This window comes from Globicephala melas, chromosome X, assembly GCF_963455315.2.
Source record: "Globicephala melas chromosome X, mGloMel1.2, whole genome shotgun sequence".
NCBI classification, from domain to species: domain Eukaryota; kingdom Metazoa; phylum Chordata; class Mammalia; order Artiodactyla; family Delphinidae; genus Globicephala; species Globicephala melas.
In genome coordinates, this window is record NC_083335.1 from 33,947,180 (window position 1) to 33,966,511 (window position 19,332).

The 19,332-nt window shown below is 42.5% G+C and overlaps 1 protein-coding gene across 10 annotated transcripts in view; it reads right to left on the reverse strand.

Moving 5' to 3' along the window:
• The window catches only part of PAK3 (p21 (RAC1) activated kinase 3), a 277,882-nt gene that overhangs the window by 74,440 nt on the left and 184,110 nt on the right, over positions 1-19,332 (reverse strand). For all 10 annotated transcript variants that reach the window (XM_060293075.1, XM_060293076.1, XM_060293078.1 and 7 more), the window contains one exon: positions 14,392-14,593. In XM_060293075.1, the coding sequence (XP_060149058.1) occupies positions 14,392-14,566 (175 nt within the window). In that variant the 5' untranslated portion in view covers positions 14,567-14,593. The remainder of the gene's footprint in view (positions 1-14,391; positions 14,594-19,332) is intronic.

Here is a 19,332-nt window from a genome sequence, read left to right on the forward strand (position 1 = left end):
TCCTGACATCTTTCTCCATCCCACTACATTTTTTTTGTTTTTGTTTTGCGGTGCGCGGGCCTCTCACTGTTGTGGCCTCTCCCGTTGCGGAGCACAGGCTCCGGACGCGCAGGCTCAGTGGCCATGGCTCACGGGCCCAGCCGCTCCGCGGCATGTGGGATCCTTCCGGACCGGGGCACGAACCCGTGTCCCCTGCATCGGCAGGCGGACTCTCAACCACTGCGCCACCAGGGAAGCCCCCCCACTACATTTTAAAGAAAGAGAAGTCATCTGTCACCTCCTGTACACCCCGACCCCAATGTTCTGCATTTCTCTAGTGACTAGGGCTCACTCCATTAAAATCCCCCTACACCTTCACTTCAACCTCTTCATTAAATGCACTGTTGACTTCTTGCCTTAGGTTCTCAGACTTCACTGTGCATCACCCTCATGTGGGAAACTTCAAAAAAGTAAGCGAGAGAGAGAGATTTCAGAGCCCTGCCCCCAGAGATTCAGATTTAGCCTGGGGTAGACCTCAGCACCTTTAATTTTTAAATGCCCTCCGGTATTTCCATTAAGCAGCTGGGGTTGAGAAAAATAATTTTAAACCCTACTATCCAACGAAGGTATCACTTCCTCAGATAATCCTGATGGACGATGATGGTTCTTCCCCATTCCAAGTCTTTAGGTCCAGGGGAATGGAGAAGGGCAGAGTTTCCTCATTTTTATTCCATATTGTTTGTTTGAGATCAGTACTTCTGCACTTTCCTACAAAGCCCCCTCCTTTGAGGTTACTGCCATTTAGTTCTCCTGGCCAAGTCGTCGTATCCACTGAGGACTTTGGCTCGCAGTATTCTTCCCAACACTCAGTGCTGCCATCTCTCTGTGAAACGTAATATACAAATGGACACCTCTTTCATACACACCCTCTCCTTTTAACTCCTTGACCTCCCTCAGCTCTAATGAACTTCATCTCCTTTCCACTTCTTCAATCCACTCCCATGGTCACCATTAAACCAGTGGTTCTCAACCAGGGCTGCTCATCAGAATAACCCGTAGAGTTTCATAAAAATCCCAACACCTTGGGCCCACTCAGAACCTACTATATCAGGATTTCTGAGGATGAGACCTGGGCAAATGATTTTTTTAAGCGCCATAGATGATGTGCAGACAGAGTGGAGAACCACAGCTACCCCAGGCCTCTTCATTACCCAGAATGACCCTTTCTCTGAAATACTCTCTGAAATAACCCTGTTATCTCATTCTCTGGGCCCAGCCTCCCATCCTGCTAGCCTTCTCACTCTTTCATGACCTTATTCCTATTTGACTTGTTCTTTGATGTCAACAAAACTTCCAATCCCTGGATCCTTCCATTTTTAGTCAATTTCTCAGCTTCCTCCTCGCCTAGACTCTGTGGTCCATCATTTAAACTTCTCTTAAGCCAGTGCCCTGGGAACTGTGCTCCTGTGACCCCCTCTTGCAATTCTCCCACAAAACCTTACCCTGACAGAATCCAACTGTGAAATCTCCATTTCCATACGGAAGCTGGTAAAAGTTGTTGGGGGAAAAAGAATCACACAGCCATGCAGATTGGTGCTTACTATAAAGGTCACGGACAGAATTGGGTCATCAATGGCACTGAGCAGTACCCTTCTTGACCCTGGCCAACTTCCTTTCCCACTGCTCTTAGCGAATATTCTAGAATTTCACAACTTCGCTCAAACTTCTGCTTCATCCTCTCCTCCCTTACTTTCAGCGTAAGAAATTCCTTCTACTTCACTGAGAAAAACGGAGGCCATCAGTTTGGAACTCCTTTGACTTCACTTCCTGTCCCGCTCCTATGAATTTATCTCCATCAGTAACATCTCCCTTCACATCTTACCGGAAACAGTGTCCTCTCCTACCTGAGGTTTATGCCCTCACTGGTGCTCTAGATCCCTGTCCCTCTCACTTCTCCAGGGGTCTCACTCTATCAATTACCTCCTATTTCTTCTTATATCTTCAATCTCTCCCTCTCTACTAACACTTTCTATTTGGCTTCAAAAAAACATGCTGAGATTTCTTTAGTCCTTAAAAATTGAAACCTCCTGCCATCACACAGCTTTCTTTAGTTGTTATAGTCTCTCGAATTTTCCTTCTCTAGCTTAAACTTCTTGAAAAGGCAATCTAGACTCCCTTAAGCCTCACTCTTCAAACCACGGCAATGAGTCTCTGAGGTCCCGAATCGATCTCCTCCCTGAAGACGGCCATTTTCCAGTCCTTACAACCATTGACCTCTCAGTCAAAACTGACATTGCTGACCGTGCACTTCATGAAACTAACTTCTCCCCACCATCTCTCACACAATTCTTTCCTGGAGTCTATTCCTACATTTCTGGGTCTCTTGTAGACAATTTAAATAGTATTCCCCAGGAGCTGTCCTAGGTCCTCATCTCTTATCAACACACCTCTCCCTTTGGTCACCTCATCTACTTGTGCGGTTTCAATCACTATCTACTTCCGTGACTCCCCAGCTGGATCCCCAGCCCTGACCTCTCTGCTGTCCCCTGACTGAACACCTCTATTTGGATGCCTCATAGGCCCCTCACTCGAAATACTTTCAAAAGAAAGTGAATTCTCTACTGCCTTTCCCCATGTAAAATAAGAAACTACAACTCCTCTTGTGTTCCCTACCTCACCCTCCTCTAGTTTCTCTTGTCACCATCTGATAAGTTGCCTAGTTCTATTAATTCTTCCTCATAAATGTTCCCTCTGCATTGCCCTCTTTTATTCTTACAACACTGGCCCTTAGGCCAGGCCACTGTCATTTCTCACCTACCTGAATCCCATAGCCTGACTTGTCTTCTTTCATTGCCCACCCCCCACCCACATTCATTCTTCTCCTGTGGCTAGAGTGATACTGTGAGACACAAATCTGATTATTATTCCCCTGCTTCAATGTTTCCGCATCGCCTTCAGAATCATATTCAAAGCGCTTAGCATTGCACATATAAGCCCTCCAGAACCCGATCCCCAATTCCTTCCACAGCTCTGTCTTCCATGCCTCTCCCACCAGCACTCTATGCACTAGCTATGCTGAACAACCTGTAGTTACAGTCATAGAACCTCAACTAATAGTGTGTCACGCCTACTGTCTTCATAATGCTGCTCCTTGTTTCTGAGATGCCACCCAACTTTTATTAGCTGGCTCTATTCCTTCATTAAGACTCACCTCAGTTGAGTGGTCACCTCCTCCAGGAAGACTTCCCTAACTGCTCCCTTCCCTCAATCTTCAATAGACGCCCCATCTCAGTGCTCACTTCTCTACTGCACTTACCATGCTGATCTCTACTCATTGACTGACTTGTCTGCGTCCCTCATTAGGCCATCAGTTCCTTAAAGGCAGGAACTGGGACTTATTCACCTCTGTACCCCAACATCTATCTAGCATAGTACTTGATTCAATAGATATTTAATGAATAAGCAAATGAACAAATGAATGGATGAATGAATGACCTTCATTATATGAAATGAGACCCAATATATGGAAACAGGTCATGCCTATTTGCCATTATGTGTTCATGGATAAGGAGACATTGATCCAGGTTCCCCAAGAAGGCTGGGGGGTGGGAGGGTATGTTTCAGAGTAGTTGTTATAGTTGCAGTTGGCGGTGATGGCGTTGTTGCTGTTTTCCCCGCACTAGGGATGCCTCTGTACTCATTCAGGTATATCTCTTGCCTGGTGACACTTTGGGGCCAAAAGCATATATTGGCAACAAGTTGTGCAGGGTTCGAGGTACAGCAAAGCAACCAATTCTCCCCTGGATGAAATCCCAGGATGGTGCTATGTCTGCCTTCTGAAAGCATTTTAGCAATCTGTCACCTGAGTCTTCCTTGTTGTAGGAGTTCCACTTGTCATCTTCCCCTAAAATTCCTGGAAGTTTTGTTGGGCCTTCTCATTGGATGTCACGTCCAGAATTATTTTTTAGAACACTTTCTAGCTCCTTCAAAACAGAGCATGCAGGAAAAGAAAAAGAATAACAGGGGACAGACATAGAGAAATGCTTTCCTATGTAAATTTAGCCTAAAAGAACAGAACAATAATTATTTTTTAAAAAGCAATGGAAAGCACGCAAAGTTACGGTGTACGGCATAATAAAAAAAAGTGACATTGAAAGCCATATAAATACAGAAAGAGAAAACCAAAATAGTATATAAAACATATTTTTTAAATGCAGAAACAAGTTTTCCAAAGGAAAAAGCACTTAGGCTGGCTAGTTCTAAACAGCAAGCATTTCACAGCCCTGGCTCTGAGGAACAACTCTCTCTTGCTACTGCCCCAGCTTCCTTTTCCTCTGAACCAGTCAGTAGGTCCGTTAACCAGTATACATGGAACTGTGGATCAGTGTAGTGACAGATTGTGTTGCGTGACTCGTTAGGAACTAAAGTAATATTCTAAGTTTGCGATCTCATTGGGGAAATAAACTTAGCAAACAAGAAGCAACAACTGATACTACCAGACCAACGAAAATTCAGTGCTAAGTTGGGAAAAATAGAGTATAAATGCTGTAGCATGTCAAAATAAAAGAAGATCAGAAAACTGTGGCGGAGAGAGAGGGCTTACTGGAGAGGAGGTAGGATTTGGGAGATGGGTCTTAAAGAATGGGTAGGCAGGAAAGGTAATGGGTAGGCAGGAAAGGTAAGGCATCGCAAGCAGGAAAATCGGGAGAGGCAAAGCTTGGATGCTGAAATGGATACGGCACATTGACGAGGAAGCGAGAAGACAGAAGGGTAAATGGGTAGGGTGTAGTCTTGGAAATCAGGAAGATGAAATTGGAGACAGTGATAACGAATATGCTGGGAAAGGCTTTGGGCAGGTGGATGATATGATAGAAAAGGCGTCTTCTGGAAGAGAAGCCAGGTAGCTTTGTGCTGCGAGGGACACGTGGGATGGTAGAGGCAGGCTTCAAAATGGTCCCTGTTTCACACAGACTGAGGAAGAAAATGAATAGTGGGGACGGAATGGGTGGACCTATCTGCCACTGCATCTGTGGCCTCGCAGGATCACCTACTGGGCATTTCCTGCATAAACTGCGTGTCTGATTTCTGCACCTAGATTGAAAATTACCTGAGGACAGGGAATCTTATCGTATATGTAGTATTCCCCGTCCCACGACACACAGTGCAGAGCTAGGCACATAAAAAGCAGGCACAAATCTTTTCTGAGTAAAGCATATAAGTGAACTACAAAAGATGCTCCAGGTAAGCCGACATTAACATCCAATTCTGTTCTATCTCATTTTTAAATCGCGATAGCTAGTAAACTAGATCTGGGCTCAAAGTCCGCACGCAACTCAGATTTAGGCATTGGCTGGTTGCACATGTCTCTATCCTGTGACCTTCCAGAAAGTTCCTTTGAGACAAAGGAGGTCTAAAAAAACATTTTGCTAGGAGGCTCATACTGGAGTTGCTGGAGTTGGAGCTCTCCTAGGAGGGTCGCTTGTCCTACAACCCCTAGCTTGACACTAGAAGCGCTCCCTCCTCTCCCCGCTTTGTGGCGCTCCCCCTACCCAGGTGCAATCTGTACTCAGTGTCATGTGTTCCTGAGGCCAAACAACTTGCGCCGACATGGGGTCATTTCTGGCAGGGGCAGTGAGGGTGTCAGGGTTAGAGATCCTTCATACTAAAATACTTGTTTTTCACCTCAATATTCCTGGGCTTTGCTCTGGGAACGCCATGTTGGAAGGATACAGAAGTATTTTTAAAGGGCCATTCATCTCCTATGGGTGACAACCTTTACTTTTCCCAATAGACGATCCTTAGTGACTTGAAAGTACTATGTGGTAACTACAATGGAAAGTTAGGCATAAAAATAGATTTTATTCTTGGCTCTAAGAATTTAAAGAAATTGATAGTGCAAGGTTGGTAAAAGATTTAAAAGAGGTTCTACATAACAGATATATTTCTGCTTAAACCTAGCATCTTGGGCAAAATACATACCGATTCTGAGCAGAAAAGGAAACCGATGTTGAGTAAATGAGGAAAAGGGCCCAAATCCTTAAATACTGGATTATGAATGAACCTAAAGGGAGGGATGAGAGGTGACTCTTGTCTTCTATTTTAATATAGTTCTTTATTTTAATTATAACAATATCAGATACTACTTTTGTAATAGAAAAAGATTTTAAAGGCAAAAAAAATAACACAGGAATCAGGGGAAAAATTAACTATTTTCTGTTTTTACAAAGGCTGTTACTTTCTGCTAGCAAGTTAGGCCCTCAGGAGGATTAACTTATAAAAAGGCATGACTACTGTTGTTAACTGCTGAATGAGAAAATGGGTTAGATTCACCTAAGTTTCACCTGCTTCCATAAAAATTCCATTTCTGCATATTCCATTGGCCAAAACCTATTTTCAAAACAAGTTAGGTGACTCTCATTTTATGGCAAGTGGTATAATAGTCAACCGTCACTGGACCAGGAGTCGGGGATCTAAATTCTAGGCCAGCCTTGCTTTGTAATTAGTAGTGGGGCAAGTTTGTGGAGGTCAGTTAACCTCTCTAAACTTCTGCCTTCCTCTGCAAAATGGATAAACCTTGCCCCCATCACAGGAGGTTTGAAGAAGGTGATGATATGAAAGTACATTGAACGCTGGTAACACCCCTACAACTACCATCAAACACATCATCTCACTAGGAATATACGTATTAGCAGGGTGACTGTGTTTGCTGGAGAATTAAGTAATCTGTCACTTCTTAAACCCAGCTCTTCCATGCTATGAATGATGTCCTTGCAAATATAACTACCAAGAAAGGAGATTAAACTGGGCTATCTTAAACATTCACTGCTCTTACGTCTTTCGTTATATTAGCAAATGCCAGAAGTATATAGTTGGGAAGGCCCATGGTGGAAGGTTCCTTCACCTGCCTTCAGGTAGAACCTGCTAAAGTCATGAGACACCCCCCATAGAGAACCTAGAAAATTTCACCCTTGGTAATTCATAATATTTAATCGGCATATCTGGAATTTCTTTATGGCTAGTTCCATTCCCTCTGGTGGAACAGTAAGCCCATTTCCTCCTGTCAGGTCTTCAGTGGCTATGAAAAACAATATATGCTCTCCATAAACCAGCAGCCTTTAATGTATAGATAAAAACACAAAGTGGTACCCAATTCCTTAAGAGTAGCTACAAGCCCAATTCAGAGGTTGGGTGTTCCATGAGGATGACAGGGAAAAGGAAATGATGGTCCCACGTGAGCCCTTTTAGTGACTCCCACTCACATACAAGCAGACAGCCATCACCTTCAGTGGTATCATCTTCAAAAACTTTCAGCAAAAGTGATCATTCTGGCAAATCATTATGAACTTGACTCTTACCTATCTTCTTCCAGGCAACACACACCGGTTCCAACTCTCATTTACACCCAATTCACACATGCAACAATTTCAATGGAAAATGTTGGAAAACAAAAGGCAAATATGAGGCCATGTCCTCAACTGGACACTTCTGATCATGTGGATAACGATATAGGGCAAAAATACGTTTGAAAGGGGTGGAGGAGGCCTCATTTGTTTTGAGGAAAGCAACTTCATATCCCTTAGCTGGTGTCCAATTCACTCTCTTTGCAACCCTTCATCTTAATGTTTGATACATCTCTCTTGTCTTCCTCTCTTCTCATCCATTTCCTGTACCTTCTCCATCTCCTAATCTCCTTCTCATACACTACTTCCTCTCTCAATCTATTTCTCCCCATTGCTTCTCTCCTTTCATCTATTTATCTCCTAATCCCACATTCCATACTTTGCTTGAATTTGTCTGCTGGTTCTACTGGGCCACCATATTTGTGCCCAGTTTCCCTGTTTACGGGCCTTGAAGTAGAAACACGGGTCCTAGTAGATAGAGTGCATCCTTACCCCACCTTCTTCCCATTTCAAACACAGAGGACTTCTAGGAGTAAAGGAGTAGTACAGGAAGCTCTTCTCCGGGGCAGAGCACTGACCATGGAGGACAAGCAAGATGCCGTGCCCTTTCGCTCCCCAAAGGGCAAGGCAGTGACCTCCAAAGAGCACTCTTTGCTGAGCTGTATGGTCTACATTTGAAGAACCGAGAGGAATGTAAACACCATTCAGGATGTAGTGGTCTCTGACATCTGACTTTCTGCTAACAGAACCCTCAATTAATTGAGACTCCCACTCATAGTTAGTGCAAGGAAAATAACCTTGAGCTACTGCAAGATCCCAAAGGGTCTTCAGCATCACCGAAGAAAGACTGCGTACTGTTCAGTCTAGTTATCACACTAAGTATTTTTTATTGTGCATTAATTAGATGAAAGTTAATAACGTGTATTGACCGAAACATTTGAGTAACAAGACCATAAAGGATAACTGAGTCTTCTTTAATATAACTGTTGCACAGTAATGCTTCCTGCTGTGTAGTGTATATAGAAGATAACATACTCTAGGAGTTATCACAATAATGTGTATGCAATACAATAACAAAACTATACGGCACTTTAAGAACGTTTTCTTCAGTAAAATTTAAAAAAAAAGAACTTTTTCACATATATGAACACACTCAGTTTAGAACCTCAAGCTTCTAAAGTAAGCAACATGTAAGCCAATAAAGTACACATACCAAATGAGAATCTAACCACATCTCTCTTGTCAAGAATATTTTCTTGCCATCATTTCTTTCCAAAAAGACATGAAAAAACGTTTTCTTTCTTTCTGAGTGGCAATAAAAAGTCCCCTCTTCTGAAATTCGGATATGTTTCAAAGTGCACTGCCATCTTCTTAAGGAAAAATGAAAGCCACTGCTGGCTTCTGGATGCTAGGAACATAGTTTACCACCTATCCCTTTGTCTTGTTTCAAGGCAGTGTGACAGAGTAGCACAAGCATGGGGTTCGGAGTCAGAGACACCTGGGAGATTTCTGGCGTCTATCGTTTGCTATGTGACCCTAGAGGCTGTCTACTTAAACGCTTTGAGCTTAAATGGCCTCATCTGTAAAAAGGGGTTAATACAGAGTAGTTGTAAGGATGTAAAGATTCAATACACATAAAGTGCCTGTCACACAGCTTGGCACGTAGGAACTAATGGGTAAATGACAGATCACTTCCTATTCGTCTTGAGCTGATTTAGCCAACTATCCCCTCGTACGCCTCCAGGAAGGGGGGCCTTCACTTCCATTTGCAGGCTCACCAGCTCCCAAATCTCTCGATTTCCCACAAACAAAATGCACATGAACTGTGCTCACTAAAGACACAGCCCTTCATACAGCATTGCATGCCCCCTGAAGCACACCTAATGCTCTAGTACAGCACAAGACAAAGACGCATAAGCACGCTTCAGAAGACACAGACGTCACATAGGACACGTCACCTCCAAAGCAGCCTCACCTGCTTCTTTCCCACATGTTCTTCCAAGCTTCCAGTCCTTAACATTGATTATTTTTAGAGGTACTACGCCATTTTCAGAGTCCTGGCTGATTCATTTGCCTCATTGCCTTATTGTTTTATTTATTCATGTATTTTTTCATGTATTTATTTACCCATCCATGTATTCATTCCCCACCTTGTTCCAAAATAGATATAAGACGGCTTACAAGAATACACAAAATACAGTATGATAGCAGCAGAAATCCAAAGTCGATATAGTGAAAGGAAAAAAAAAATAGAACAAAGATAGGCACATAAAACGGAGCCTGGAAGAAAGCTATACAAAGTGATACATACCATAGAGGCCCGTTACAAGTGCTAGGCAGGGGCCATACATCTGGCTCCACGCTTTCTAGTGGCCAACAAAAGAGAAACCTGATCAGTCTCACACTTCACAGGGTCCTTAAAGGAACATCAAACCACTTGTTCAGGATGTCCTTTTCCTGGTCTAAATTCTGAAAACTTTTGTAAGGTGAAGCATCATAAATTCGTGGCAAACTGTCCCTCTTACTTTGCTCTAACACCAAGATTCAGCTCCTGGAAAGGCCTCCAACCAAGACAGGTCCTCCATCTGGAAATTACTTTTACTACTTGTTTTTCTTCTACCTGTCTCTTGAAGTTCCATTTGGTCAATGAAATGTAGCTATTAAAGAGACCCCTTAAAACACACAAAAACCTCTGCTGTCACCAAAGCAAGTATTTTCATTTAACTAAGGAAATAGACAATGTGACATTATTTATGACAAAAATTTGGATAGGATCCCAAATAATGAACAAAATAAATGGTTAAGTAAACCACGATGCTACTATATGATGAAATGTTATATACCATCAAAACTTATATTTATGAAAGCTTTTTTAAAATATAGGGAAGTGTTCACGATAAAATGTTGAGTGAAAAAGCAGGATATAAAACTGTATACGTTATGATTTTTAACTATATAAAAAAGTATATGTATATATAGCCATTAAAAAAAGTCTGGAAATGAAGCCACTAAAATATTAACATTGTTTCTGAGATTTGTGAATATGGGTGATTTTTACTGTTTCTATACTCTTGTCTTTATTTTCCAAGTTTTTATCATTGATGAACAGTTTCTCTATGATGAGAAGAAGAACTGGGTGGAAAAACACCAACCCAGTTAGTTATCTTTGGCTTGTGAAATTATGGGTAATTTTAACTTTTTTTTTTTTTTTGGTACGCGGGCCTCTCACTGTCGTGGCCTCTCCCGTTGCGGAGCACAGGCTCCGGACGCGCAGGCCCAGCGGCCATGGCTCACGGGCCCAGCTGCTCCGCGGCATGTGGGATCTTCCCGGACTGGGGCATGAACCCGTGTCCCCTGCATCGGCAGGCGGACTCTCAACCACTGCGCCACCAGGGAAGCCCTTAACTTTCTTTTTAAAATTTTCTGTAACTGACATATAAATTCTAGTTAGGGACAAAGTTACTTAAAAAAAAGAAAAAAGGATTCTAAAACCTAGTTTTTTAGTTGTTTGTTTGTAAGTTCCAGAATGATACAGATGTAATAACACCTCACAATTATTTAGCACTTTTTAATTTCACTTTTAATAGCACTCTGACATTTAGAATTACATTTGATTAGTAAAAATATTTTGCTAGGGAGGCCAGGTCTTATTATTTTCATTTAACAGGTGATGAAACTGAGGATCAAAAAAACTAAGTGATTAGCACAAAGTCACAATAATCAGTGGCAGAGCTGGACTTGAAAGCAGGTCTCCAGAACCCAAGTAAGTCCAGTGCTCTTTCCATTCATTCAAGACTGACTGTGGTATAATCCAAGTAATCACCAAGAGGTAGAAACACAGAAATCGTAACCCTTCTTTACCTATGAAGATCAAGTTCCTGAATGACCCCCCCCCCCACCTAGGTAGGAGAGTTCAGCTGAGGAAGTTATAATTTTAGGAGGTGAAATAAAGGGCAGGGGAACTGAGGTCACGTAAACTTTTGAACGCCCTCATAAATATTTTTTTGCACAGTAAAACAATAACAGTACATTACATAAAAAGAATAACGAGAGTTTACATAGCTTAAATTAGTAAACGTGATAGGCTCTGTAGAGTTTCCATTTAGATCTTGAGACGGTTTCCAGAGGTGATGAGGATGTATCACTCATTATGGCAGTGGAAAATGGGGGTGACAGTGAAGCAATGAACAGAGGTGGACTGTTTGTCCAAATCATGGATCTTCGTGCTCTCAGAGTCTTCATCAAAGTCCAGTCCTGAGATTATAACAACTTGGGGCTTTAGCCCTACCAAGCAAGTGAAGTTACGTGGCATGACTTAATGACTTTGGCTCTTCTGAAGATGCTGTCTTCTCAAGTCTTTTCTGAAGACAGCTTGGCACTTCTGTATAGAGCTCAAATTAAACCATTTAAGTTTGTCTGAAGGCAGCTTCTCTGCTGTCTGACACAGATACTTAAATGGCAAGACTCGATGATTTAGGCTCCTCTGAGGTTGCTTTCTTCCGAACATGGTGTTGTAGAAAGACTCCACCTCTTTATAGAGTTCAATTAAGTCGTTCAAGTTTTGTACGATGGCAGCTTATCAGCTGTCCAGCAATGGTATTAAACGGTACCATCTGATGATTTAAGTTCTGCCGAAGATGGTTTCTGTCCAATGTGATTTCTTTTGCAAGGCGTAATGTCACCTCTTTACTGAGTTCTGCCAAATCACTCAAGCTTTGAACACGTAAGATTTGACATGTAAAGGTACCCATTTTTCCATTACTTTCTTGGGGAGGATTTAATCTTGTTCTTAAAATTTTTCTCCTGTTGCTTGTAACTGTATTTGTCTGCAGTGCCATAGCTTCCTAATTATCTTTATCATCACTTATGATAATCACCTCTGCAGTCCCAGGAGCTTCCTGAGTCATCCTCCAGCCCAGCACATCACGTGAACCAGCATCAACCAGTTCAGATTCAACTTCGGCCAATGACTGCTCCTGTGCCAAATGTTCACCCTCACCTACAGGTTCTGTTTCATCCAAAGACTTTTTGTCTTCAGGAGAAATCACTGAAAGATATTTCACCATCTCTAGCCACATCTTCTCCCCGATCACATGAATGACAGGCTCTGTTAAACTATCTAATGCCTATTTTATGAAGAATACAGCATTGGTGATGGTGTAGGAATCCCATGCACTAGGATCTTCAGACAGATGAACCTTTGTGAGATTCTGAACAACAAAGTTATACGTTAGTTTGGCCTAAGTCTTCCTGAATGGCTGGATCAAACACCGATCTAAGCGCTCCAGGACCTGAAACAAGCAACTGGTTCTAAAGACAACCTTAACCTCAGGATGCACATTGGCAAATGCATCTGCGGCACCAAGAGGACAGTGAAGAATCAGTAGGGCTTTGAATTCAAGACTTTTTTTCTTGTAAGTAGTCTTGAGCTTCCGCAAGAAAGCACTGTTCAAACAATTCCTAAGGGGAGAGGGAGTCACCCAGGCTTTTCTCTTTGCACGCCAGTATACTGGCAACTTAGCTCGGATTTTCCTCTGAGAAGACATGGGCCTAGTTTTCTGTAGAGTGGTAATGGTTTCACTATGAGGTCACCTGAAGTATTAGCACAAAACAGAAACACCAGCCTCTCTGTTTTGGCTGACCTCATGTCAGAATCAGCTGGCTCGTGTTCTTCAAAAGGGCAGATGGGATTGTTCAAGGGCTTCCAAAGCATGGCGGTCTCGACAGCACCAAAGACTCGTGCAGGCACATAATCCCCCCTTCAGTCGCTTTCTACAGTTGTGGCAGATACAACACGGGAGCTGCAGGATCAGGTGACTTGGTCTCCGGGTCATGGTGCACCATACGTTTCTCAACCCTTGCTCCTGGCAATACTTTTTCTCGGGACCCACTTCGGTATCTGAAAACATGTCTTCGAAAATTCTTCTTGCATGATGGCAGGTCCCTTGCATGGAAAGTGTTTTCTTATTCCTTTGCTTGTCTTCAATCCAGAGGTTTAACGTCATTTCCATCTTTTCCATCCTTGGGTCACGAGGGATAAAGCATCTCTTAAGTGACACAGGTCTACAAGAGGTGATACTGGCCCTAATAAGAGTTTCAGCTTTCCTTATGGTACGAATTCTTTAATACCATATAAACGACCTACAAAGCCATCTGTTTTACCTTTGAGAAGATCAAGAGCGTCCCTTTTCTCTTCAAGAGACATCACCCCTCTTACCCTTTAGCAACTCTCTCTGGTGCCAGAGTCCTTGTACTTGGCTTTACTCTCTTCCGCCGCAATAGTCACGTTTATAGAAGCCATGTTTAAGCTTTATGCTAATTAATGCAACCTGACAATTACTTACTAGAGATTTTATATCTCCCAATGTTACAAAGTGTCAGCGTATGACATTTAAGGACCAAATGGTATTATGAACAACACAAGGATAAACGATAGTATATTGTTGGGATACTCGGTGCAAAAAGGGCTGATTGTGTAGGGGGTGACTGTCAGAAGAATGGGAGAGGAAACAAATAGCTCAGAAGTTTCTTCCCACCTTGTGATATAGTCAGAGAGACAATAATGGGGCACTTGGACTGACTTCCGTATACTCAATTCAAAATTTTCATGGCTGTCAAAAAGGTATACAGAAGTAAATCCACCTATACTCAAATTCCCAATAAGGGCAACTTGCAGCTAGGAAGGGATTTACTATAAATTCTCCTGTAAGTTATCAGAAAGAAAGTCACTATTCATATATTTAAGACAGTACTGTTGCTATGATTTCCCTTGGCTTACCACTATGAATTCAAGGCTATGTGAAAGGCAAACACAGCATAAGTGTATTTTCTGTAAACCCACAGTAAGTCAATCAAACATTATCCTCTGACAAAATGCAACCTCCGAAGGTGTAGATGTAAAGGTCAGGCAGGCCCTGAACAGCCCACGCTCAAGAAATGACTACTCGAGAAAGAAAGTGACAATGAAAGAATAAACTAGCCCCTTTTCAATGCCCGGTCACTGATACTTTACTTTTATCCCCTCCTCCTGGGAAGATAGAGCGAAGCCTGGCTTTCTTATTCTTCTCTTCAGGGGCCATGGGAAGTGGTTTGGAGCTGTGGTTGAGTGCCGAAGAATCCCGGTTGTTACTATTCATCCTCAGTGGGGGAGCTGGGGGTTTCTCTTCATTATCCAGACCGTCAGACATTTTCAGTTACAACTGATTGCACAGCTCCTAAAGACAAGGAGGAGAAAACAGGAGTTAAGGGAGGTCTAAAAGACAAAGTGGTAAATCTGGGGAGTCTAGCATCTTAGAAACAAAAGCATTCATCTCATGTCATCTCAGGTTTGGCACTGACCATTTTGAGGGGTTTCTTTTCTAGAGGGAAGGGAGCTGCCTGCCTAAAACCCAACGATGCCATTTCCCAAAGAGGAAAGCGAAGGCAATAATGAATGGCTTTTCAATATGTAGACACAAACACCTAAGGTCCCTTCCTTTTCCCCCAGTGACACTCTATTTTCTGCTGTCCACTCAGTCTTTTAATGAACAGTTTCCAATCTTTCTTCTTTAAAAATTCTATCCTCATGATCGTGGTCAGGTAGCACAACCTCCTTGGAGTCTGGAATTGACACAGGCCTGGCTGTTGACACATAATGGCCCACAACAGTCATCTGTTAGTTGCTTTGACACTGGGATGCCTTTGGCGCCTGATTCTTACCTGTGTACACCTGATCAACAAAACACACCCTACTGTTTTATGAGAAAGAACTGAGAAACAATCTAGTAAAACCTGGTAGTTTCAGCAGAGTTGGGGTGGACTGCTAGGGGAAGAAATGCCCCATCTGCAAGGAGCAGGCAGAAGATAAAGCAGAGCCCAATGCCACCATGAGCAAAGAGGAGTTCCAAGGAGAGGACTGCTTCGTGAGGAGACACCATAACCTTCCTCCTTGTCATATTTTATGTCCTGGAACAGGGAACAAGGGAGTTGACAGGGGTAACAGGGTGGTAAGAACCAGTCTCGTTTTAACAACTTATCTGCTCTTAATTTCATTCTTCTTCAGTATCTTGTGCTGAGGGTTCAATACATTCAGGTTTCATGCCACTGGAGGGTTAAGTGAACTAGAAAAGCACAGACTCCACAAGGAAATGTTTCTGCTTCCAGCTGTCTTCCCATTCTCATTCAAGTCCTTGCATTAGGGCCCTGACACTTGCCATGCATGTCACGCATGAAGAGTACCTTCTAGGGGAGACAGGGCAGGGGAGGGAGGGATGGAGTGGGAGTTGGGGATTAGCAGATGCCAACTATTGTACTTGGAGTGGATAAACAACAAGGTCCTACTGTAGAGCACAGGGAACTATATTCAATAGCCTGTGATAACCCATCATGGATAAAGAGTATGAAAGAGAACGTATATATACGTATCACTGAATCACTCTGCTGTATAGCAGAGACGAACACATTGTGCAAATCAACTATACTTCAGTATAAAAGAAAAAGGGTACCTTCCAAGTGAATCTCCAGTTCGAATACAAGGAAAATCAAATCCCACTGCAACAAAATCTCTGTAATTCCATCAAGTATTAACTGGCACTAACTTAGGAGTGTATGAGCTCTCCATACACAACTTGGCATATCACTTTATTCCAGTAACATTTACTATTAACCAACCTAAGTACAACAACCACAAAAACAGGGGTCTCCTCGTTACCTGCTACAGTGAGAAATAATCTACCTTAACTCTTTTCAGCCCTTCAGTGGTTACAATGTGTTTATTACTTTCAGTAATGAATTCTAAGTTACATTATGTTATGTGGAAATTTTTACTGTTTTAAATTTTCTCAAATATATAGAGCCTGTACGTATTCAAAAATAGCTGAGTGTCAATTAAGTTTCCCCATCTGCACAGGTGACTGCCAACTAACAATGATTGGTTTGACCTTGGTTTGGACAAGAGATCTCTTTTCCTTTGCCTAAGTGTCATGCCTTGCATTATCTTAATTAAGACCCAATCTGTATTTTCTTTTCAGGAATCATGACAGTGAAATTATCAGTAGTAAATGTTGTCACCACCAGCTTGATTAAGTCTCATATTTTCCTATACGGGTGAAACTACAGCACACGGTAAAATGAAAACCTAGCTGTGCTGTCAAGGATCAATTATATTCATAGATACTGCTGGTAAATATATGAAATCAGTGCTAATGGGTCGACATTCCCTTTCACATTTTGATTTTGGTCCTTCTAAATTCATTCTTTCTCCAGAAGAAAAGTGAGTTTAAGACTGACTTCACCAGTGGTATTCTGTATCAGACGGGTTCATGGTTTTAATTTAGTCACTACAAAGAATTTGCCACCAGAATAAAAGCACTATGTATTTTGTGTGTGTGTGTGCGGTACGCGGGCCTCTCACTGTTGTGGCCTCTCCCGGTGCGGAGCACAGGCTCCGGACGCGCAGGCTCAGCGGCCATGGCTCACGGGCCCAGCCGCTCCTTGGCATGTGGGATCTTCCCGCACCGGGGCACGAACCCGTGTCCCCTGCATCGGCAGGCGGACTCTCAACCACTGCGCCACCAGGGAAGCCCAAAAGCACTAATTTTTTCTCTGTGTGTGCTTTGTCTGTTTTACTTTTCTGGGTTCAAAAATAATGCCTGAATATGTGGTGATTATTAAGTAAAGCTCAACATACAGAATCTAGGTTGGTAAAAATAATGAAGTCTGAAGGTTATTGCAAAAGAACTGAGGATTCTAGGTAATACCTAGAAAATAGTGAAAAATGTGTCTCAGGAAGAGAAAGCCACCACATTCTGGATGATACCTATTTTCTGAGGACATGTTAGTTAACTTGAGATGACAGAAGTCAGAGAAACATACATACCCTCTTTAACATGATATACAAAGTTGACCTTACACAATAAGGCAAACAGGAGTCTGAGCCAGTCAGGGTTCTAGTGCACCTCCGTAATCCAAAATACTAGTCTCCTTTGTTCTGGATAATCAGGTGTGGGTAACAGTGGCCTTTTTTCTTCCTAAATATTCTCTCTGGGTAGAGACTCAAAAGGTAGATGCCCTGTTTCTTTTCAGGTCGGGAAACAAGGGCTACTTGGGATATAAAATTCACACTATACTCTCCTATAGTAGACTAGAAATCCCTGCCCAGAATTTGAATACCACACACTTGCTGCGGTCCGTATCACAGGCATCCTGCAAGGGACCCAGCTTAGATGGCCCACCTTTCTACTGCCCAGCAAACTGGAATTGGTTTAATTCCATTCAACTTATCAGGGGATTATAAGAGGGGCTGGAATAAACCTCTTTTACAGAGATGTTAATGAAATTGAAGAATCTTTATCTACTTCCACAAGAGGAACATGAAGCAAATAATCACTCCGTTTACCTAGACATTTCAGATTTGCTTTTGCTCAGATTATCCTGCTATTACGTCAGTTCTTCATGACTCTTTACAAGGCAAAACCAATCTTCATCTTCTTCTCACGATTCCAGCTAATTCTGAGCTGGTGACAAAGGAATAGGGCTGGAGACTCTTGTTATCTCTAACTCACCTTCAAAGCAAGTGCCTCAAAGCACACTTTTCGGTGACCGATGGAGAAAGGGTAGGGGCCCTGTAAGGAAGCCTTGCTGTTAATGTATTTGCTTCCCAAGTGGGAGGTGTCTCCGACTATTCCACAAACGTATGAGAAGAAGGGGGATTCTATTCTGTTATGTTTGTAAACAATGCCGATTTACTAAGCCACATCCCTCCCCTGAGACAGCTTTCTACAAAGGATACTATTAATGGACTGCTGGTTCAATCTGCCTATGAGGTCATTATTTCCAAGATCTTGAAAGAGACTATTTTGTTTGGGGCGGCTGCAGGCTCTATTTCAAGAATTGTACAAAAGTGCCATTATTCTCCAGGAACCCAATCGAAAAACTGTTGATCTTTAAAGTTTAACTGTTGTCGTTCGCTTCTGCAACACAGCAGAAACTTGCAAGTGCAGGTCACGCTGGATCCAGCCACAGGCCATTTCATTTCACTTTCAGAATGTGGCTCTTAGCATTGAGGAGGAATCTGAATGGACAACCAGCAACAGTTTGTATCTGTTCACAAATTGCTTTCAGACTTGGCTACTAGGTTTTTCAGAGAGAATTCAAATGGCTTTTGTGGACAGTGTACTTTTTGTCCAGCCCTTGGGACTGAATGTGGCTTACCGATGCTCTGTAATTACAATTGAAATTCATCAGCAGTAAGAAATGAGCCTCTTGTCTCATGATAACCAAGAAGCCAGAACATCCCTCTTTCAGAGTACTAAGAAAGATTAATTCTCTATTTCCTTCCCTCCTTATCTCCCTTTTCTCTCGCTCTTTTCTCTACTCCCCACTCTCACCCCCCAAGCGCAAGGGCAGGCACGCACACACAGGTGCATACACACACACACACACCCCTTCACTGAGTTGCCTTTTGACACAGAGATTTGCTGCAAAGTACTTCAGAGGAAAACTTTTATCAAGGTGCATGGCAACTTTAGATGAAATGATTAGGCATTATAAATAATTGTCATTATTCTCTCATTCTTCCAAAATGTATTCTCTTAATGTGGTGACAAACTAAACCCTCAGAGAATGTTCAGTAGGTTACAAAAGAAAGCCGCCAGCCTGCATGTTCCAGGAGTCAAGGGGAAAGACAGGTGCTCAAGTATACTCTAGCTAATGTGGCCAAAATTCATATCATGGCATATGTGTTGAACTGGATACAGTCAAAAATGCCAATTGTGCCCATTTGCCACAGATGCTCTACCCAGGTGTGTGAAGGGTGAGACTCCAGAAATACTGGCCCTACAACTTGCAAAGATCATCTATTAAGCCATTAGCAACTGCACTAAATATTTTCGTCAGATCTGGTACCATCAGAGACAGCCCATATGTCTGTATTATTCTGTCTGCTTTCAAAAATCTAAATAACTGTTTATTTGCA